Source organism: Pundamilia nyererei, unplaced genomic scaffold, assembly GCF_000239375.1.
Source record: "Pundamilia nyererei isolate P.nyererei 1_Seehausen unplaced genomic scaffold, PunNye1.0 scaffold00031, whole genome shotgun sequence".
Lineage (NCBI taxonomy): Eukaryota > Metazoa > Chordata > Actinopteri > Cichliformes > Cichlidae > Pundamilia > Pundamilia nyererei.
Window position 1 is genome coordinate 1,702,778 of NW_005187432.1, and position 22,996 is coordinate 1,725,773.

At 41.6% G+C, this 22,996-nt stretch overlaps 1 protein-coding gene across 2 annotated transcripts; it reads right to left on the reverse strand.

Annotated features, from left to right (window-relative positions):
• zzz3 (zinc finger, ZZ-type containing 3) lies at positions 1–22,892 on the reverse strand. Of its 2 annotated transcripts, none has more exons than XM_005729010.1 (12): positions 22,779–22,892; positions 11,562–13,737; positions 7,494–7,632; positions 7,129–7,276; positions 6,913–7,025; positions 6,110–6,181; positions 5,474–5,575; positions 4,991–5,086; positions 4,146–4,295; positions 2,875–3,009; positions 2,357–2,457; positions 1–1,743 (listed from the first exon to the last, which is right to left on the reverse strand). In XM_005729010.1, exons 2-12 carry the CDS (start codon positions 13,670–13,672, stop codon positions 1,599–1,601), a joined length of 3,312 nt encoding a protein of 1,103 aa, XP_005729067.1. In that variant the 5' UTR covers positions 13,673–13,737; positions 22,779–22,892; the 3' UTR covers positions 1–1,598. The 2 variants fall into 2 exon arrangements, with proteins under 2 accessions (XP_005729067.1, XP_005729068.1); XM_005729011.1 differs by lacking the exon at positions 22,779–22,892 and adding an exon at positions 21,675–22,325.
• Between the last annotated feature and the right edge of the window lie 104 nt (positions 22,893–22,996).

A 22,996-nucleotide genomic window follows, 5' to 3' on the forward strand; every position in this document is an offset into this window, starting at 1 on the left:
ATACTTTTATTTCCACAGTTCTCCTAGCATTTTTTAACATTATTATTTTATTTTTTTTACATAAGAACAGACTGTTATACACAGATATTGAAGCAGGGCAAAGGGGGTGAGGGAAAGAGACAAAAACCATACAAAATGGTGTCTACTCAAGCACAACAAAATCTATGTGTATAAAATTGTGTGGGTTGCTCCACTGTGGTGCACCAACCACTACCTCAATTATTTATCTTTTTTTAAATAGATTAATAAAAATACAATCTTTTAAATGGACCTTTAAGGTGGACTGCAAAATTAAAGATCTAGAGCCATGATGACTGGATCAATAAAGTAGGACAGTGTGGGTCAACGGAGCCACGCAGGAAGGGAGAAGTTGTGGCCAGGTTAAAGGTCCCTCCCCCACGCCAAAACAACAGCCTCTTTTTTTTTTTCTCTTAAAAATGGCACACAGCATCTAGCGCTGGCTACTTTTCACCATACACTTGTACACTCAACATGATCAACAACGGCACACACTGGGGGCGGAAAAAGAAGAAAACAAAAACGCAGTCTTGTGTATTTTCCGTTCACACGCCTGCCTTCGGAAATGTTTGCTCTCCGTGCTGTAGTGCTTCTTGTTAGACATGTTTTAGTGGAGAGAGCAAAGGAAAGGGAAACAGATGAAAGTTTGTTATCTGTGTGTGTTTGAGAGGTGAAGGGGGTGTAGAGAGCAGCGTTTGTGTGACAGTGGTCGTGATGGCTCCATGCTGAAACGTGGGAGCTCGATCCGTTTTAACACATACAGATTTGTCTGCAGAACAAAATGTGGACCTGCAGCCTGGGAAAAAAAGAAGAAAACAAATGAAAACAAAAACAAAACAAAAAACACTGGCTTCAACCACAGTGTCTGCTGAACTTCACCTGCAGCACCCCAGACGTCTGCTGAGGACACCGCGGCTCATAAATACTCAATCTACGGATACCTAGCTAGAACATTTTCACTCTTGCATAACACAGAGACCACATACACGCATAAAACCACCTATGTGTATCTCAGTTGATGACTTCACAGTCCACTATGACGTGCTGGTTGGCCACCCATCACCATTAGGTGGCGCTTCACCAGACTGATCATCAATTCTCCAGTTTTGAAGCAGCACAGGGAGGTAACTGGAGGGCGATGGGGGGGAGAAACGGGGATACAGGACAGCCCTGCTGGAGTCACGGAGCTCGGGAATGTCGTGTGCCTTCTATTTTCTTTTTTTTGTTTGTTTTTAAAAATAGTGTATCGTTTTCAAATCACGGATCCGTTGAATAACCTGGCTGAGGTTGAGCAGGGCTTCCCCCTCCCCCCCCCCTTTTCTTTTTTTTTTCCTTTTTGAAATATTTATTGAGGAACCGTCATGGCCACCCTTTGCTCAAGTCAGGGAGGTCAGTCACCAACAGCCCCCCCACCAGCAGCACTGGTCTGCTCTGAGGACCCCGGCTGTCTGCCTGCCTAATGGCCTTCCTGCCTGGCGGCGGGTTAAGCGGTTATCTTGGACTTGAAGGATGGAGCCATGCACAGAGTGGCCTGTGGGATATGTGGAGAGAGCCTGAAGCTAGGGGTGCCTGGGACCCTGTCATCTGTTGGCAGGGAAGTAATTGGGGTCCAGGTAGTTGTAACCTGTGCTCTGCGGCAGGCAGTAGTCCCGGTCCAGGAAGGTTTCTGCCTGGTACACTGGCTCCAGGTGGTGGTTAGGCTTGTGGGTCTCAGTCTTGAACAAGCTGGAAGATAAGGAAATGATACTGTAAGAACCACATATAAGCAATTTTCCAGCAAGTACATTTACTTTGACATATTGGGTCTCACACTGGAAAATTTTCACTGAGGGCTGTTTCCCCATAGATTTATATAGAACTGGAAGCCTTTTTATAACTACACTGCCACTGTGGCAGTAGCTATTTCAAGAAATGCACGTTTAAGGCACTTCAGTACTGTCTTTCTTTTTTAGACCCACGAACTACAGCCATCTTGCGTTCCATCTACCATCTATGGTAACTACACGCCATCAGACAGGTAAATCACGTGTTGTACTGTGAGATTAACTTGTAGTGTACAAAAAGAAAAACATGCAAAGTCAATGATGACTGCAGGAACCTAAAAATGTTCTGTGGAAAACCTTAAAAAATGAAACAAAAATGGGGTTCAGTTTAAACTAGCTTTTAGTGGGGGGATGAATGTTATTTAGTGAATGGCATACCACAAACAAATGCAAAACATCCTGTGTTTTCATTTCCACCATGTTAAATGTGTTAAAATGTCAGCAATATTTTCATCATGGTGCAAAGCGACCAGCACTGTGTATGACTGTTTGGTAATAAAGGAAGTGGAGCTGACCAGTCGGAGCAGTTGGAGCAGAAGTCAACAGAGTTGTCAGGCGGACAGTCCTGACAGTGCCACCGCACACCCAGGATGGGCTCCATACCACAGACGTCACACTGCACAAAACAAACACAAACATATTCATCGTCCACAGAACACACTCCCACAAAAGTATGAACATATTAACACCTTCTCTACACTACAAACTTGCTTCTGAAGGCCTTGGAGTAATTAAAAGAATTATTATTCAACAATGCCATTAAAATGTGCACATTTCTTAAGTTCATTTTAAAGCTTTAGGCAGAACTACTTCCAATATTTCACAGCCTCCAGTAGTTCTATTGGGACCTGTTAAAATATAGTTGTTACAGTTTATTTATCGTCTTATGATAACACATTAAAAAAATAAATATTTCCTCTGCCGCCAACTTGAATTTATTTCCCCCTCAGGGTGCAACTTAAATGCATAACATTTTGAGGGAACATGTATATGCAGATTCCTGATCTTAATGTCATCACGGCGCAGTCTTTACCTTATAGCCTATGTGCCGGATCTCAGTCTTATCCTCCTGGATCTCCTGGAGCTTCTGTTTTTTCAGACGTTTCAGCTGTAAAAGCTCTTTGTATTCTGGCAAACTTCTCAGCTCCACAGGTACACTCTCTTCATCCTGTTCAGACAAACAGGATGTTGTTTGACAGTCATCAGGAAAACCACGTACATAATATTTCCTCAACAACTCCAAGGATCTAATCTAGATGCTTTTTACCCTGCAGACTTATTTACAGCCCGCAGCGATCAGTCTAATTTTAGCTGGACACAAGCAACGTATCGATAAGAGAGTACATACTGTCTTTCAGCCTAAAGAACAAGAGTGAAAAACATGGTGTCCTTTACAAAGACACAGCTACCTCCAGCTATTTGTATGAAGAAAAGAATAAAGCAAACAAAATGCAGCATTTTATTTTACAACAAAAGCATCACACTTCTATGTTTTGACAAGGAACAGCTTTGTGAGTCCAGTTAGGCTGCCGACGCACTTTCCCTCAGCAGACTTTCAATCTTCCTGCAAACACGACCAAAATAAAAGACAACCTGGTGAAGTGAGAAATTACTGTGACCCACGCAGGCAACACCTTTTTGACTTTACTCCATACCGGCGGTGTCAGAGGTTTCGTTAACGCGCTGATGGAGACGGTAGCCTGTGTACTCAGCAGGCTGCAGCGACCTGGTTTCACTAAAAGGTTACTGCCATCAAAGGCAAGAGAAAGAAATGTCAGCTCCTGGATAATGGCGAGCACCAGGAGTCGCGCAGTTCAAACAGAACGAAAGGAAAGTCTGGTCAGGTCCCCTGCTCTGATTTAGGCATTTTTAAACAGAACAAGCAGCTGTGATTAGAGTAAAAATCAAGAGCTAAATGCTTCCCTTCACCCAAATGTGCTAAAGTGGAGCTAAAAAGAACAGTCTCTAAAAAAAGCATACGCACGAGAGCAGAAGAGGAACACAGGTGCAGTAATTTTATTTAAAACCGCTTTAAATGAACTATTCAGGTATAGAAACAAATTCCCAAAAGCCCGTAACACATGCTTTTAGCAGTCTTTATCCTACAGGTCACTGCTTACATGAGAAGGAAGAGGGTAAGACTGTACACAGACAGAAAAGAGGAGGAGGAATAAAATGGGAAGAATCAGTGAAAACATGATAAGTCACAAGAAAGAAAGAAAGAAAGAAAGAAAGAAAGAAAGAAAGAAAGACAGACAATAAACCTTTGAAAGAAGAAAACACACTGAAAGACAAAAGACTGACCGAATCATCAGCCGAAGGGTCCTGCACACTGTTGTAATATGCTGAGCGTTCATCATCTTCATCCATGTAGACTGGAGGCTCGTAGGAGGTCAGGAAGGTGGACGGCCGGTACAGGTGTTTGTTAAGGTGATGCTGCCGCTTGCTGGATGCCTGGAGAATAAATAGGGTTCGTTAGAAGAGCGTAAACAAGGCAAATATAACAAGCAGTTAACAAATTAAGTATGTTTGTTGTCTCTAAACTACAGGGTTGTGCAATATGAATGAAATTAGCATTATACTATTATAAAACGCATCCCTGGTGGTTATAGTCTTGGTGTGGTAGTTCATTCAAAACCAGATATAATCAAATGTAATCATAATGTCCAATTTAAATGGAAAACAACAGCTGTAACACAAGACAAAGAAAAGCTTTACTAAATGGCAAAAAAAAAAATGAAGACACAATCTTAGTTGATACTGTCAGCACATCTACAGTGATAACAGCATACGGTGGCTGAAAAGTACAGAGGGACTGCAGCACAGAAGAGATGTTTGAGGCAAACATGAAATGGATGACATTGCATTATTTGTCCACTTGAGAGCAATAAAAAGCTTCGTTTTCAACATCACGTTTTATCACCCTGTTCATATCTTTGCCAGCAGGCACAGAGTTTAATCCAGTCTCCAGCGAGCGCCACACAAACTCCCATTCTTATCATTAAAATACCATTTAACTGAAAGCTGATATGACAACAATGAATTAGTTACCCAGCATAAACTTTAATATTCAAAGGCAAAACCATTACTTTCAATGAGATTACTTATTCAGTATGGCTATGAGAGGGGGGGTGTAGTAATTGAGTTACCTTTTTAGTGTACATGCACAGGTTGGGTGTTCTTCCAGGCACAGGGATACCAGCTTTTGTCAGTTTGATGAAGTACTTTTGAACCCTACTGGCAACCTGGAAGGTTTTAAAAGGGAGATGGTTCTGTTAATCATTTCCAACTGAGGAGCAGCTGCTTGAAGCATAGGAGCTCTCTCTCTCTCTCACTCACACACACACTCACACACACACACACACACACACACAATATCCAGGTACTTGTAGGGGGTGCAGTTAACATACAAGTCAGCCTGCCTTTTACCACTGACAAGGGTACACTTTTTCGATTTAACAGTTTGTTTTTTGCAATTTCAAAGTCACAACAGGACAATAAAAATAAAAGGAAAGATGCTTTTTTGAGCTTCTATGAGATCAAATCTTTTGGTGCATACATCTACAAATATTCTAAACTAAGCTGCTATAAAATGTAACTTAATTGAAGTTGATCCTCATTTTCTTCGTCACCTGTTTTGCTGTTCGATTGCCCAACTCATCAGCAATCTTCTGCCATCTTCTGGATTCGACTTCCTCAGGTGGGAATTTAACAAGAAGCTGCTCCAGTTTTCTCTATCAAAACACACAAAACATCAGGTTAAAATTATTGCTTCATTCTTTAATGTTTTTAATAAATCTAACAGGTGTTGACAAAAATCATGTTTTGTTTATTTGGTGGGGCGTTTTTCATTAGAGGGGATAAATGAAAAATACATAGAACTGATCACCTAATCATGGTAAATCTAAATTAAATCTATTCAATTCAATTTTATTTACATAGTGCCAAATCACAACAGCAGACACCTGAGGGTGCTTTATATTTTATGATGAAGTCCTACAATAATACAGAGAAAGCCCCAACAATCAAATAATCCCCTTTGAGCAAGCACTTGGCGACATAAAGTGCATAAATTAAGACGTATTAATAGCGCTGTACCAGTTTTAAACAGGTCTTAAGTATTTATTTTCTGAATTATGTTTGATTTCTATTTTACTTGCAAACATCCAGTTTTATGACGATCAACCTATAACAATCTAAACCACTCTTATGACAAATTGTTGCAGCGTGCTACAGAACATATGAGCTCTTACACTCTTGCTACCTACCTGTTCTTCCACAGTCCACAGCTGGTTAAATGTGTCGGGTTTATTTGGATGACAAATCCTCCCCCTGATCATCTGTCAAAGCACAAAAGTGGCAGCCATGTTAGAAGACTGACACAAGACAAAAAATAATGGGCACACCACCATTTGAAGAGCTCTTTACATATGAACTGCCTGGCACGCTGAGTCAGTCAGTTTGACAGAGAAAGCCTGGCTGTCAGATGTGACTTGAGATGTGTCATTGGGAGGATGCAGAAAAACACCAACTCTTTTGAGTGACAAACAAAATCCTGTTAGGATTCAGAGAGTGTAGTCTGAGAAAATGCTAATGTGTCTGCACAAAATAAACAGGGAGAGCAACAGAAATAATCAAGGAGTTGTTTTCTTAGTGCTAAGTGCTTTGCCACGTCTAATCCCAGCAATCAATTAAAAGTGAAACCTTGCTGCCGATACCATGTGGGAAAACACAAACACGCACACACAAAACAGAGGCTAAGAATAAGACTTAATCAGAGGAGTGGGGGAGAGGTGTGCTCCTCATGTTTCCATAGATACCATCCTTTGTGCTCACATGCGCTGCATGTTTAACTCTGCCAAGAAATAAGAATATGAGGTTGGAGGAGGTGTAAAATAACGTGACGATTTGTAGGGTGACCTGCAGGAGATCAGTGACTCACCAGCTCCGGCTCTTAGAAACTGATGTCACAGAACCTGCACTAATGATATACTGGGAGATAACTGCAGCTGTGATGGCAGCACCTTGTGAGTGTTGTGCAGAATCTTTTAGTAAGGACACTGAGGTGTACCTGCGTTTGCCTGCCGTTCTCGGGCGCGTCACTTGTGGGTAGAGGGGAGTACATTGTGGAGGATTCACCTTCCTTCTTGGGCTCAACGGGACTTTTTGGTCGAAGAGGCAAACCTGGATAGGGAGAACAGATGTTTCCTTTGACAACAAGAAAGGAAAAAAAATGCACATACACTTGATAATCAATCTATTAACAGCTCAAGTCATTCACACGTGCCTTTGTCAAAGATCAACTTTAGCCGCCTGGTTTTCCGTTTCTTGTCGCAGAATTCTCTTTCAAAATCCCCGAGGCCTGAGGTGTACTGCTCCCAGGCAATGTCAGGAAGCTGGACAACATGCTGAGGACACGGCAAGCCTAGATTCACCTGAGGATCGCACAAATCAAGGGCCAAAGTGAAGTTGAATCTTTAGCCTAGTTTTACTAAAGCACATCACAACAGGAGAGGAAAAGACATCCACTATAGTCCCCCCCCAAAAAAAAAACTCTACTGGGAATGCTTTATACACTTGAATCTGCTACTTTTCTGCTGTGCACTTCCAGGCTTTGTGCACAGCACTTAGCTGCACCAAAGGCATTGTTACCCGTTTTTGCAGCTGTTCCACAAAGCTGATGGGATCGGCAAGCGCCTCTCTCTGATGACGCGCCAATGTTTCAAGGTCCAGGATGGCCTGCGTGCGCTGAGCCTCGAGAACTCCAATAGTCTGCAGCAGTCTCTGATAACTGACACAGTGGGGAGCAAGGTTAGACAAGAGTAGAAGGAAGACACTGCTTACATTATTTAACCTGACACTTGCAATGCTGCAGTGCATCAAACTTTTAGACCACACACCATGCATAATTCAACAATGTTGCTGAGAACCTAAACAGTTGCACAAAACATGACCCATTTTCAAAAAGTTCCAACCTATTCTGCAAAGAAAATATAAACGGTATTACTGACTCCATCTATGTGATTATCACCACAGTGGCTGGAGACTATGCATCTTCTTAAACCAGATGCTATAGTAAAAGCCTAACAAGTGTAGAGTTACTGATCTAATGAAGCCCATTAGGGACTCTAACTGCACATCTCTCAGATTTCAGACCAGATATCAAAACCTGTGCATGACAAACATTTGGGTTTTGAAGCACTTCAGGAGCCTTGAGTGACCTTTCCTCTCACACTCTCTGGGGCAATGGGAGAACTGCAAACTGAGCTGTCAATGACTAATTGTGCTAGTGACTCAGAGTCCTTACAGTGCGAGCAGAGCCCCAGGAATTGACAGGAACGTGACAGCATCCTACACAGCTATAAAGTAATGCAGGTGCTCAGTGGAGCAGAGTGGATCAATCTCTACTAACACAACATGAATGAAAATCAATGCACAGGACACAATTTCTACGACAGAAGTCAGCTTTGTTTAAAGTTGTGTTGGGCTTCTTGGCTTGTACAGCATCCACTTGATCTATGCATCGATGAAAATTCAGTCTGTCTATGCATTAGTGGCATCAAAACTACTTTCTGTGATACTAAGCGACTGTGATTCAATGTATTAAAAAAAAAGGAAAAAAAAAATCTGCAAAAGAAAGCAGTGAGAAGATCCATTTTGAGGGAGACTTGGCTCTTCTTCTCACCACTCTGGACACTTGGAGAGTGTCCAGAGACAAGTCTGGTGTTCCATTGCCACCTACTGGGCCCGAGGTCCACTGACAAACATCACTGCCAAAGAAAAGCTGGCCTGTACAATATTAGTGCAATGTTAATGTCTGATAATTGAGAACAGGGATCTACTTAATATGTTTAGGACAGAGACATTCGTCAAAATCCACAAAACTGGTGCAAATATAAGATGTATGAATCAAATTTGTGACAATTCTCCACGTTCAGCAACTCCAAAGTGCCTCGTCATGCCTTCCTAAAAATGACTCCTGGCTGCATTGATCGGAGGCTTTGAAATTCTCCTTACTCAGCACAACCAAACCTTGGCATGGCACCGAAACTTGATCAAATTATCAGGCAACACAAGAGCAATGAAATCTTATTCTAAGCCACTATCCGAATATGAAACATTTACGGATATTAAGTGTTCAAAGACAAAAGAACCCCAGCAGATTATGTCTCAAAGTCCTCCTCTACCCCTCCTCCTGTGAAGATGTACAGCAAATCAGACGACCTGCCACAGCGCAGTTAGCAGAGCCTGACTGAGCGCGGCATGGGACATGTCCACCAACATAAACATCTCATCTTTCAGGACAAATAACAAAAAAAAAGAAAAAAAGAAAACCACAAACAAAGATCAACACTGAGAAATCCTTTCTCTAAGAAACAGCTCAACGTACCGAGAGAAGAGATGACAAGAAGCAATCAGCATATTTTTACAATCTCCTCGGGCTTTGGAAGAGTGACAAGTGGCAGTTAATTCACACAATAACAGTCCCAGATTGAAGGTGGAAATTAACTGCTGAAACATGGGAAACCTAAACAATAAGGCGGGAGCTATAGTTAGACGTTCCCGCAATTACTGGTGGACATATTTAAGCATTCTGTCTGCGAGTTGGCGGTGTAAAAACCCACGAGCTTCAACAGTAATTCAGCTTGTAAGCTTGAAAGCAGACTTGTAATCTGCTTTCCAAAAAGACTGTTCAATGTTTTCTTTTCATTATATTTACAATGTATTGTTTGTTTGTTTTAAACTCTCCATTCTAACGTGTGATGCAACCAGGATCTTCACACAGACTTCTGTGGGTGTATTCATCTTTATTGCACTATAGTACAATTTCTGAGCTGTTTGTCACTGACTATGTTTGGCCCTTTTGCACTCAGAGGCTCCTCTTTGGTGTTTCCATACATTACTGCAGTACAAGATCTACTTTTGAAGGCTTATCTATACAATGTTTATATGTATTTTGTACATATCTTGTGTAAGCGTGATAAAAACCTCAAGCCAGAAATAGGTGAGATACACTGCCCTGCTATATTCTTATATATTTCATACAGACTTGAACAAGCTCCCCTATAGTTGAACAGGGCCAACATTGTGAATACTGCTGAGAATCGGGAGTAGGGCTGGGCCATATCATACAGTTCACGATAATACCGGTATAATGTTGGGCAACAATAAGGAAATGAAATATCGCAATAGAATACGGGTAAAACGTGCATGCGCAGTGCCTTTGTTTTCAGACACACATGGCGGAAAAACCATGGCGGCGACGCAGAATGAGAAGGGCGAAAGCGATCGTTAAATGAAACGGATGAACCAGAACTGGTTTGTAAAAATGCTGCAACTTCAGTGGTGTGGAACTGGTTCAGCTTTCGTCCGTCAGATACACAACAAAGCACTATTTTTGGTAGAGCATGCTAGCGGGCCGTCATATTACCGTGTTTTTTGGAAAATACGGCACACTTAAAATCAATCCTTTGATTTTTCTGAAAATCGACAGTGCCCCTTATAATCCCGTGTGCTTTATGTATGAATTCTGTTTGTGTTTACTGACCTTGAAACGATTTTATGTACACGGCGCTCGAAAATCTGTCAAATGTTTCAGTACGACTTTGCTAAGCTACGAACCTGCACCGCTTGATGGATTGTCGGAGCACTACGGCTGTCGTAGGGAGGAGCCTCGCGGAGTGATACGTACTGTGCTTCAACATAATATTACCGTATTGTGTGTGTGTATAGCCTCTTTTTAAGTTTTGTGGATATTATACATGGTTATGCTGAGGACGTGTCGGCCAGTTTCCACTGGAAATGCCTTTTGGTTAAACTGTCAGCCAGGAATTTGCATTTGCACTGTTACGTTTTTATATAACTTTAATGCACATAAAAAACAGCTGCTTGTTTAAGTGAAAATACACTGATGGGGTTTTTTGCACTAATAAAGTTGTGGAGTTGTAAAGTATTTTGTCTAGTGTCAATTATATCGCCAGTTATATCGTTATCGCAAATTTTCAAATGTATATTGTGATAAATATTTTTGGTCATATCGCCCTGCTCTAATCTGGACCATTTTTATTCGTTTAGCCTTTTTACCTAACTGTTCTTTATTTATTTTTTTGTTTGTTTGTTTGTTTTTTGATGACTACAAAGCATATTTGTAATTTAAGATATATAGTAACCACCCTGCTCTTTTTCTGACTGTTAATTCACATATATATAGGGTATAGGGTTCAGTTACATGTTCTGACTGGATCCGTTTCCTATGTGATAACACAAGTACAAGTTACCCTAGCCAGGCAATGGTTAATTATTCATCCTTGAAGGAGAAACGAAGGGTTATTGAAATCATTAACAGAAAAGGAAGAAAAATATTGCTCTACTTGTCAAATCTTTGCCTTTAAAAAAACAAAAAACAAAAACTAAATAGTGAAATTTTTACCTATTCAGACCTCAAATGTATCAAGCCAGGGGGTTAGAGGTTTTCAATAAGGAAAGGTCAAAGGGTCACTTCACTTTAAAGCGTCAAAATCCAAAAACAGTTTTCATATTATTTGTATATAAACTTAAAAATGCTGAAGCATTAAAAACATTAGAATAATCTTGGAAAAGAAAAACCCTCAGTACTTCAAATGCATCGCTGGTTGATCAAAAATATATTGATAAACATTTGCAAGAGCTACATCAACAACAGATTAAGAGAGCACAATCCACAGGGGAGCTCCCACATACTCTTTGTTGTGTTTAAGAGCCAAGTGGTCCGACTCGAAGTAATACACGTCTGGCTCCTCTTCTTCCTCCTCCTCCTCCTCCTCCTCCTCCTCCGCAGCCTGGCTTTGTGTCAACTCCTTGCTGTGTTCGGCCTCTTTCCCCTCTATAAATCCACGATCCTCACCACCTGCCCTGTCCCCAGGATCCCCAGACACCGGCTCCTCATTGGAGTGGCCAATAGAGTCTGAGGGAGCTGGCTCTTCCACCATAGGGCAGTCCTCCTCCTCCAGCCCAACCACCACCTCCCCCTCTTCCCTCAAGGGACCATTGTCTCTGGGAGGAGAGCTGGGCTTGGAGGAGCAAGCTTTTCCACTGGACACAGCCCTTCTGGGTGAAGTCCGCCGAGTGTATCTGTGTTCGTAGAGCTCTGTGAAAGAGGTGGATGTGCTGGAAATAGAAGGGTTGCACTCTGGCTCTGTGGGGGAAGGGGGTGTTGTTAGTGGGGATGTGGTTTCTCCTGAGTTGCTGTTGTTGTTGTGGATTGGACTACTGTTCATATTAGTGGTGGAGAAGGAGGTGGAGGCAACAGATTCCTGCACTGGTGTCAGCAGCCGTCCATTCGTGTCGCTCTCGCTATCCATCACCTGCTCTTCATGAGCCAGACAGAACGAGTCACCTACTACGTCAACCTCCATCTCCTCCACTTCCTGCTCCTTGGCCACTATCAACTCAGGGACAGAATCATCCAGAACACCCTCAGATATTGGTGCAGATGAGGATGGCAATTCTCCTGAGCCAGAAACCTCCATATGCCCAGGGACAGAGTTTCTACAAGGCACAGCGGGATCAGGGGATGAGGGAGTCCCTGTCTGACTGCCGTTGAGCAGGGACGAGAAATTAGTATCAGGGGTAGGATTTGAACTAGACTTTTCACCAAGCGTGTTTGATTCCTCTGTGTTATTTTCTCGGAGTCCATTAGAAGCTTTGTGGGCATTTGGGAACTGAGAGGCCCCATCACACTCTACATGACCATCCTCTGCATCGTCCCCTGTGAGCCCACCTTCCTGTTTACTGAGGATAGGTGAGGCAGGAACTGTGTTAGCAAAGTTCTGGCTGGGTAATTCCTCACAACTGTTGTCCTTGCTAAGCTCTGGGACTGAGTCAGGACTTTCGGGTTTCACAAGCTCAGGGTCCTTCTCCTGTCCCTGAGACTCTCCAGAGCGAGAGCATCGCTTGGCCCTTTTAATTTGAGGAGAGGCATCCCGCTCCCCGTTCCCTCCATCACAGTTCTCTGACTTTTCAGGGCTAATGTCTTTTTCTAAACATGACTGGCCTCGCTTCCTGGAACTGGTCCATTGATCGGCCTCTACCAGAGAAGCATCAGAGTGAGTTACATTTCCCTGCAACAAGGCCTGTTGTTGGCCATCCTGCGAATAAGTGTCCGGTGTCTCATCATGCTTTGTCTCCTGTTTAGCATCCTGCTTTGACTCCTGCTTAACGTCTTGGTTTGACTCCTGTTTTGTCTCGTTTTTTGATTCCGGCTTGACGTCCTGTTTGGTGACCTGCTTCGACTCTGGCTTGACGTCCTGTTTGGCGACCTGCTTTGACTCCGGCTTGGTATCCTGTCTGGGAACCTGCTTCGACTCCGGCTTGACATCCTGTGTGACGTCCTGCTTCGACTCCGGCTTGGTGTCCTGTTTATTGTCCTGCTTCGACTCCAGCTTGACGTCCTGTGTGAAGTCCTGCTTCGACTCCAGCTTGACGTCCTGTGTGACGTCCTGCTTCGACTCCGGCTTTGTGTCCTGTTTGTTGTCCTGCTTCGACTCTGGCTTGGTGTCCTGTTTGTTGTCCTGCTTCGACTCCTGCTTGGTGTCATGCTTCGATTCCAGCTTGGTGTCCTGCTTGTTGTCCTGCTTCGACTCCTGTTTGGCGTCATGCTTCGATTCCTGCTTGGTGTCCTGCTTGTTGTCCTGCTTCTTCTTGGGCGAACGGGCCCTTGGCAGTGGAGACACTGAGGTCTCCTCTGGCTGGGCGATGCTGCGGTTCCTGAGGGTTCGACCACAAAAGTTCTCATCCAATCCATTGAGCCCCACTGATGACCTTGTGACGCGCGAGGAACGGGATGCGGCCATACTATGGCGAGTGCCTACAGTCTCCTCATCTTGGTGCTCTCTCCTCTGCAGCCAAATGCGGGCACCTGCAAGATACACATGGAGAAACTTGCACTTAAATGTCAATCTAACAACTGAAAGCTATAAACATATGCAGCTCACTGTTGCATTAACATCACAGTTTTCAGTTTGACTGGTTTCACTGGACTTGCATGCTAAAAATGAATGCATGAACAGTACCCTGTGGTGTTTCAAACAGAAGCATGTACCAGAAGGCCTTTGTTAAATACCACTCGGGTCATTGCTCACACCAGAGGGGTATTGATTTATTCTGTCATTGTAGCTAAGCAACACCTTCTGTCCACAGGCAAATCTAGATGTCTTATACCAGGTCAGTACACAGGGAATAAATTCAAAAGGGGGGGAGATCTTACACTCGCACAAGGAAACAATCATGTCAGATGTTCCTTTGTGCCTAAATGATCAATCAGTCTGTACACACGCCTCAAATGGCACAGCTTTGAGGCTCATTTGTATGTGACTACAGCTCAGCAAGCATTTTAAGATATGAAAAGACCACAAGCACAGAAACAAGGCGTTTAAAAAAAAAAAATCCATCACACAGATTGTGTATGTCTGTTACAGCAAGGGAATATGTATTTCCTCCTTGCAGGCATTTCTATTTTTTGTCACAAGTAAAATAAATGTAGTTTAAAGGTTGACTGATTTCTGACACTATAATTCTCACATCCAATTCAACAGAGATAACACTGCAGACACTGTTTTGTCATCATACACTGCAGGCCATTTATCTCTTCATAACAGGTGTGCCAACAGGCTGCTATCCTTCCAAAACTTATCACAACATACAAAATTTTAAATCCTCTGGGAACAAAAATTCTACATATAAACCATCATCTGCATATAAATGGAAAGCCATTTTGTGCCTTTTAAAAATAGAGTAAAGGGGGGATGAGATATAGGGAGAAAAGCAGAGGTCAAAGTATTAATCCCTGTGGTACCCCACATGAAACTAAAGCTGAGGATGATCTGAAATCCAAAGGACTTGCACAAAACGTTCTCTCAACCAGGTAAGACCTAAACCACTGAAAAGCAGTACCACGAATACATAGTTCATAGTACCGTCAGTAGCTAGTTATTACACATGTAATATTACACATCAGGCAAAGTGTCTTCCTAAAGTCTACCCATATTTTTTCTCCATATACAAGAAAAAGTCTCAAATGATCTTAATATTTCTCTTCACCTCTCTCTGATGTGATCCATTTGTGTGGGTGATGGCTGACCTGCACTATATTGAAAATACAATAGCAACTCATCTGCAACTAAATGGTAAATGAGCTGGTTCTTATACAGTGCTTTTCTACTCTACTTGAGCACTCAAAGCGCTTATACACCCAATTACGCACATTTGTACAAGCACTTTTTCTACGTAAAAGTGGGTTTTTTTTAATCTAACATTCAGCCCCTGATTATCTGGTGACTGCAATGAAAAAAAATCTGTTTGCTGTCGGATTGCAAGTAGCTGCGGCAACCAACTGGTCACCCAGAGACTGAACCTCAACCTCTAGGCAATCCCTTATGGCTGCAAGTCGATTACAAAGGTAACCTATCTCCAAACAAATTGTCATCTGACTCTCACTGACTGGAATCACTCTCAAATAGACTAAAGTGCAGACACGGAAAACTGGAGACCCGACAGCCAAGTATTCATTCCTGTAATCCTTCTTCCAAGTTCACCACCTGGTGCACATGGATAGTTTGTGCATTATAATGTAAATTACCAAATTTCACATGGACCCTAGCAGACTGTCATACAGTTCATGAATACAGACAGATTCCCAACACATTGCAATCAGCCTGAGTCAGTCTGCACTGATGGGCAAAACTTAACTGTTTGTAGTCTGATAGTATCCCTATATAAAAGCAAGACTGCCAATCACCGATATCATTTTGTAGTTAAATTGCCATCACACAGCAACTATGTCACAATTTGTAGAGGTATTTATTAACGTGTTTTAAATCTATGAGATTCTGAATGATTTTTAATGTGAATTTCTCTGTATATAGATGGCAACGGATTTGCCATTTTCACCAATTTATCACAGTGAACTGTTGTATTGTCTCAAACAGATTTCATGTAAATGCTAACTTGACCCAATTGATTCGCAAATTTATAGCAGACTTGTTGCTCTTTTATCATCATTTTGATTGAGTAAAGTTGCTTCGAAGACTGCAATCAACTGTGAGTGGTTGCAGACGTCATCATCATCTTTGAAGCAATTCCACGGCAGCAAGATCAGGAGTTCATTGCACACAGCTGCAATAATTTTAGTCATGCTGCAGTCTCCAACCACTGTTTTTTCACAGGTGATTGCAACATGAGGGAAAAGGAGAAACTAGTGCCACTATTAGGGAGTTAGGAAAATAATGGTTGAGTCGAGCCTGATGTTATATTAAACATAAAGAATGATTCCCAGCCTCTTCCTCAGGCAGGCCATCGTTTTAATTTAACACTGATATCAGCAGAGACCCAAAGCATCGCTATTAAATCAGTAATACAAAAAACTGGATCACTGCATCTCTAATAAATTCACACATATAGACAGCTAGTTCTTGTTTCTCTCAGCATTTTTTTTTTATGAAGCATATTGCATAAAGATCATGGAAACAAATTAATACAATTTCTCTCTCATATATCTAACAAAAGTCATGGAAGCATTGAAAAAAAACAACAACGAAGGAGCTTTCAAATTGTAATTACAAAAACAGTTTACACTAGATTATGTTGTCTTACAAAGTTATTAAAACAAAATAAGTCAATTAACTCCACAATCAACAACTTCAAAAAAAACCCAAACCAAATACATAAATACCTTACTCTAAGTACAAAGTATTAATAATCAAGTTATAATTGCCCACAGAAAAATGCAGCTAATGAAAGGGAGATTGTAAAGTTCCTGCTCCAGTTAGGAGACTTGCTGCTGACACATCCTCTGCATCATGGTCCAACTAATAAATCTAACCACAAGGACAATAAAAACAACATGTTAGAGGTCGTATTAAAGTGACATTCAGCAAGGTATGATCTCACTGGATGTCCTTTTATAGATGATGGGAAACAGTAGTAGCCATATATCTTGGGGACAAATCACATCAATTAGCGCCATGGACGAGGTGCTCATTTACATTAATTCCCAGTACATCAAACTGTGGGCCGACCTCCGTCAAAACTGATTTAAAAGCTCCTTGTCTCTCATACTCGGACAGTCCCTCCCTTTTCCCGCACTGTGCTAACACAGCACCATCAAAGCCACAGAGGCTACTCCGGCTACAAATACATTTTGATAATACTCCTTCAGGGAGCTAACAATAGTCACCTGAAATGAACACTACCACATGCACATATTACTCACACTCTGCTAAAGAGCCCAGCTGAGAAAACTAATGTGATTTGTCCATGCATAAAATAAAAGAGAAAGAAAAGCAGAAAACGGGGAGCAGGAGGAGCAGGTTTTTTTCCAGACAGAGCGCTCACCCTTTGACTCAACACGACAAAACTAATTAAGCCGGCTCATCTGACCTGCTCCCAAAAACTAGGAAAGCTAATCACTACATCAAAAATAATTAGTGCTACAGCTGGGCTGAATAACTTTATAAAACATTTGATCACACTTCCACATTCCTAATAATTAACACGTTCCTGGCTTAACTCACAGGGCCTATCTTAATAGTTAATATTAAGTTCAATGTTGCATTCGGGTACCAGATTTCACAATTATTAAATTAAAGTCGTCATTACATTGTAAATCTGACTAGCCTGCCCAACATCCGGTTCAAACTACAGTCAGACATGCCTAGCAGAAGTGCAATGACTGGAATGTTATAAAATCAAGTGACTTGCGTATTTTCCCATCCCAGCTGTTACCGAGTGGGTACAGACAAAGGCGTTCTAGAGTAACAAACATTAAACATCCTCAATGACATGACTCTCCTTGGCTGTGGAGCCTGTAGTTAGCAGGCATTAAACTACTCGCCACAACAGTGATTTCCTAAAGTATAAACACTGTGCAAGTTAAAGTGTGTTTATTTTATTTAAAAGGGACATTAACATGAGCAAATGAGACACATTTAGACGGCTTGTTTCATTTTCATCTGCAGTACCCAGCAGGCTAACTGCATTTAGAGAGAGCAAACAAAAACAAACAGAAAAGAGCAAGAATTATTTGAATGTTAAAAGATGTTACCATATAACATATTAAACGAACGTTAAAGATCATTTACAAAACAGCACAGACAGAAAACAACACAAACATGACTACTGAACCAGAGGCGGTGTCACCGTTACAATGACACCACTTCCTATTATGACAGCATTTTTGATTATCCAGGAAACAGTGATTTATAAAAAGTATGTTAGTCAGTTCTGTGGGTATAGTATTCCAGGTATGTGCTGCTCCATAAGAGAAAACAGTCTGCCCAGAAACACTTTCTCAAAAAATACAAAAACAGTTTAGATCAGTAATTGCAAAAACTAGCAAATATAAATAGATTTATAGGAGACAGAAATTCACAGATTGTTTATGTTGCAGGGTTCAACATAACCAATGGCTCTATGGCCCGGGGCCAGTAAATATATCTGATTAGTCAGCTGCTGGTCCATTTGAGTGTTTCCATCACAGCAAAATGGATGAAGCAAACATTTGATTGTCCATCTTTTTTTTCTTAATGTCAGTATTTTCCCCTTGTAGTCTAAAACAGTGGCTTTCAAACATTTTATGACCAAGTCACACCAAAAGGCAAGCCTTCATACCATCTGTACTATCTTCCAGTTGTCTTTTAAGTTGTATACTGTCAGATGACAGCATTCTGGATAACACATTTTCAGCATCTGCAACTACAAGACACCTACGATTTAGATCATTCCTTTTTAGTGTGAAAAGAACCATGCATCACAATATAGTTGACACAAAATCCCAAGGCACACCTGGATTTGCCTCAAGGCAAACTAATTGGGAGTAGGGCTGGGCCATATTATACCGTTTACGATAATACCGGTATAATGTTGGGCAACAATAAGGAAATGAAATATCGCGATAGAATACGGGTAAAACATGCATGCGCAGTGCCTTTGTTTTCATACACACATGGCGGAAAAAGCATAGCGGCGATGCAGAATGAGAAGGGCGAAAGCGGATCGTTGAATAAAAACGGATGAACCAGAACTGGTTTGTAAAAATGCTGCAACTTCACTGGTGTGGAACTGGTTCAGCTTTCGTCCGTCAGATACACAACAAAGCACTATTTTTGGTAGAGCATGCTAGCGGGCCGTCGTTATTACCGTGTTTTTTGGAAAATATGGCACACTTAAATTCAATCCTTTGATTTTCTGAAAATCAGCAGTGCCTCTTATAATCCTGTGTGCCTTATGTTTGAATTCTGTTTGTGTTTACTGACCTCCAAACGATTTTATGTACACGGCGCTCGAAAATTTGTAAAATGTTTTAGTACGACTTTGCTAAGCTGTGAAGTCACACCGCTTGATGGATTGTCGGAGCATTACGGCTATCGTAGGCAGGAGCCTCGCGGAGTGATACGTGCTGTACTTCAACATAATATTACCGTATTGTGTGTTTATAACCTTCTTAAGTTTTGTGGATGTTATACACGGTTGTGCTGAGGATATGTCGGCCAGTTTCCACTGGAAATGTCTTTTGGTTAAACTGTCAGCCAGGAATTTGCATTTGCACTGTTACATTTTTATATAACTTTAATGCACATAAAAAAACAGCTGCTTATTTAAGTGAAAATACATTGATGATTTTATTTGCACTAATAAAATTGCGGAGTTGTAAAGTATTTTGTCTCGTGACAATTATATCATCGGTTATATCGTTATCGCAAATGTTCAAATGTATATCGTGATAAATATTTTTGGTCATATTGCCCTGCTGTAATTGGGATTCACTGATATAAAAGTGTAATACTAAAGGAAGCATATGAAGCTATTAAAAGAATGCAGAGCTTGTTAGTGCCACAGGAAAACACTGAAGGCGGCTACGACTGTGAAGCAGTCGTGAAGCTGAACCTTCACACATTTGCAACTGAAAATAGAATTGTGCACAAGCTAAAATACATTTCAAGGTTAAAATTATATAAGGTTCATTCCAACAAGTGCTTCTTTTTTCGGTAAAAAGGTTGATGAAAACAGTCATTATAACACAGGTGTAAATTATGGTGGAGCTGCAGCTTCTACACACACCCCAAGAAGCAAATGGGCAGTGTTTGCTTCCGTGGTGGAGCCTATACCTCCTAACATTTGTTTTAGAGGTTTTGTTAGCACCGACCCAAAACAGAAATCTATAAATTCTGCAATATTTTATAAATTAAGCTACTCAGCCATATATAAAAATATTAAAGCTTAAAATGTCTGTCGTTCCCCAGGGTACATCACTGTGTTAACTTTTGCTGCAGACCAAACCTGCTTGGAAGCAGTTTTTGATGGAGATTACAAATGAGCGTGTGTAAAATTGCCACATACTGACAAATAAATCCTACAGAAAATAGGATCACCACTCCTGGAAGAAACCTGAGACCGCAGGGTAAAGATAGTCTGAGGGTCTTAAGTTTTTCAAGAGCCCTGATAAGAATCAATAAGAAATATAAGTTACCAGAATCAACTTTAGTCATGCTTTTTTCCCCATTGCGACAACTGTTAAATGATTCTATTGTTCTATAAGTCTTAATTATATAATCCTTATATAGAACACCAACTTGTACTTATTAACCTTAAAATAAAATCTGAGAAGGATGAGCCTACTTTGAATTTATGTTATTTATTTTGTACTTGCTCTTAAACAATTAAACACCACAGAGGATGCAGCTGTAAAAATAAGGCTATAACTTTCCTGCTTTCCTTAACTTTCCTTTCCTGCATGTCTAACATAAGAATTTAATGGAATATGCAGTAATCTGTCAGAATCTCATGTGTTAATGACATAGCCACAATGCTGATGTGTCTATTAACTTACACGGTTACCATTTTTCCAATTTTCCTTCCATGCTTCAATTAGGCTAGACTTTATTAATACAAAAATCAGTGGCTGTGCTGACAGCAGACCTGTCCGTGTTTGCGGCTGGTCAGACGCTGCTGCCGCCGCCGTACCTTTCTAGGGAAAGGAAACTCTTTTATAGGATGCTTCGAGCTTTTATACCCACCTTTTTATACCCACTTGAAAAAAAGATTTTTTTTTTGGTGATAAACCACTCTGTGACTAAACTGCTCATAAGTCATGCCAGCATTACAGCCATTATATCAGATTAAGAGCCACAAGAAGACACTGTTTTGGTTAATTTGCATTTTCTCTCTCTAGTATATGAGAGAGTAGACTCAGCCAAGGATACATGGTTGGGATTCATGTTTGCTTCCTATATAAACATTTGACTGTGATGTATTCTTCTCCATGAAATAAGATGTATTAATCTCTTGATCTTTCTAGAAACACACCAGCCATTAAACCCACAGCTGCCAATTTACCACAGTAAGGTGTGACAGTGTTATTTACAGTACTAACACCATATTGCAATGTACAGTCACCGATCTTGACACGCCGAGATCAATTTGTACTCACAGATATCCAGAGCATAAGCAAAGATTTTGAGTGTGAAAGACATTGTATGTAATTAGAGGACCCATGTGTTACTGTACTCTCAAATCAACCCACTTCCTGCCCCTCTCTAAAACGCTTGTTTGGTTGTAGAGTTATGTTAACACGTGGTGTTTTTGCCTGCACTGTCTTGACAGATGTTTCATTTGCCATCACATAAAGAAGCACTGCTAAGATAGCAAGCCTGTAAACTCCCAAAGCTGTGCACTAATAATAAACACGCAACTCACGAGCAAACTCAACTGTTAGCAAACCAGCTAATCTAAACGTGGGTAACAGAGTTTGGTATGATGCATGTGTTTTCCGATAAATAAACGAGCTCTGTGCCATTTTACCGTCCTGCTGGGCTCATCGTCTCCGCTGCCGACCTGAAGTTCAGCACTTCCACTGGGCCTACTGGCAACCAAACATCCGCGAAGTGGTGCTGGTGCACATTCCGATGAGAATCGCTCAAATCCCTACATCTCAGCTAAATCAACTGCCGCGAGCTCCAAGCCCACGAAGTTGGGAGGCACGAGGATGCTGTTTAAACTGACGACGAGACTGGACGGGGGCGCAGCAACAGCAGCAGCACGTGCCAGCCGGCTGAGTTGAAGACTAGTTTTTGCAGCAAAAAAAAGTTCACGATTAAAACTCACGACCACACGTCTGGACAGAAACAACCCAGTTATTTCACAGGGAGATTGCGAATTAGCTAAACGTTAGCATGCTCCAACTTCCAAGCAGACCTCAGTTGACCTAGCATGCCGTTTAGCGGGCTAACCATACAAAACTAACTTACCGTTAGCTCTCGGGGGTTAATTAAAAAAAAAAATATATATATATTAACACTTGAGACACCAAGCCGCAGGCTGTGGCACCAGCAAAATTAAATTATAAATTATTATACACGCTCCCTGTGACACTCAACGGACAAGTGTGCTGCAGTCTAACGGACCATTTTCCCCTCTTTCTGTTGTGCTCGACTAGTTAGCCAAGTTGGCTAACGTTACCTGTGCTAGTTCTCCCGTTAAGAGAAGAATCGTAGCGATTCCTGATGAAGCCCCTCTATTACTGACACCTAGCACATGCTAGCTAGCGCGACATCGGACAGGGGCGTTAAAGCCACAAATAAGACAGCACGTAGATGGAAGAAATCGCCGCTAACACGTTTTCGCCGAGGTTTATATGTCCAGCACTGAGAAGTAGCATGATTAGCAACCAAGCACTTGGTAACCAGCTAGCAGCCGAGGCTAGCCGCAGCAACCTGGCATTAGCTCGGCGAGCTAGCTGATTGTTCCGCGCATAACTTTGCCGATGTATTTGTGTACTGCCAGCAATGGCGGCCACACACATTTTGAGTGGGCTAATAAATTCAGGTTCTGTCGTTTGCTCCACCACAAGCAACGAACTGGAGGCACACTTCTAAACAGCTTTTGTAGCTTAAGAATTACACATACCTCACTTCCGTAAATTTGCTGCACGCTCGGCCGCAGCCATGTTTTCAATCCAGTCAACTAGTCGGGGTGTGTGAGCAGCAAGCGCTCTCTCGTCAAAATGCAACACTATCCTGTACATTTTTAGAGTGCCTCTCACTCTGCAACATTTCCTAATTTATGGCTTATTGACACTTTAAGGAGAAACAACATGCAGTTTAAGAGTGACACAATTAAAGAGT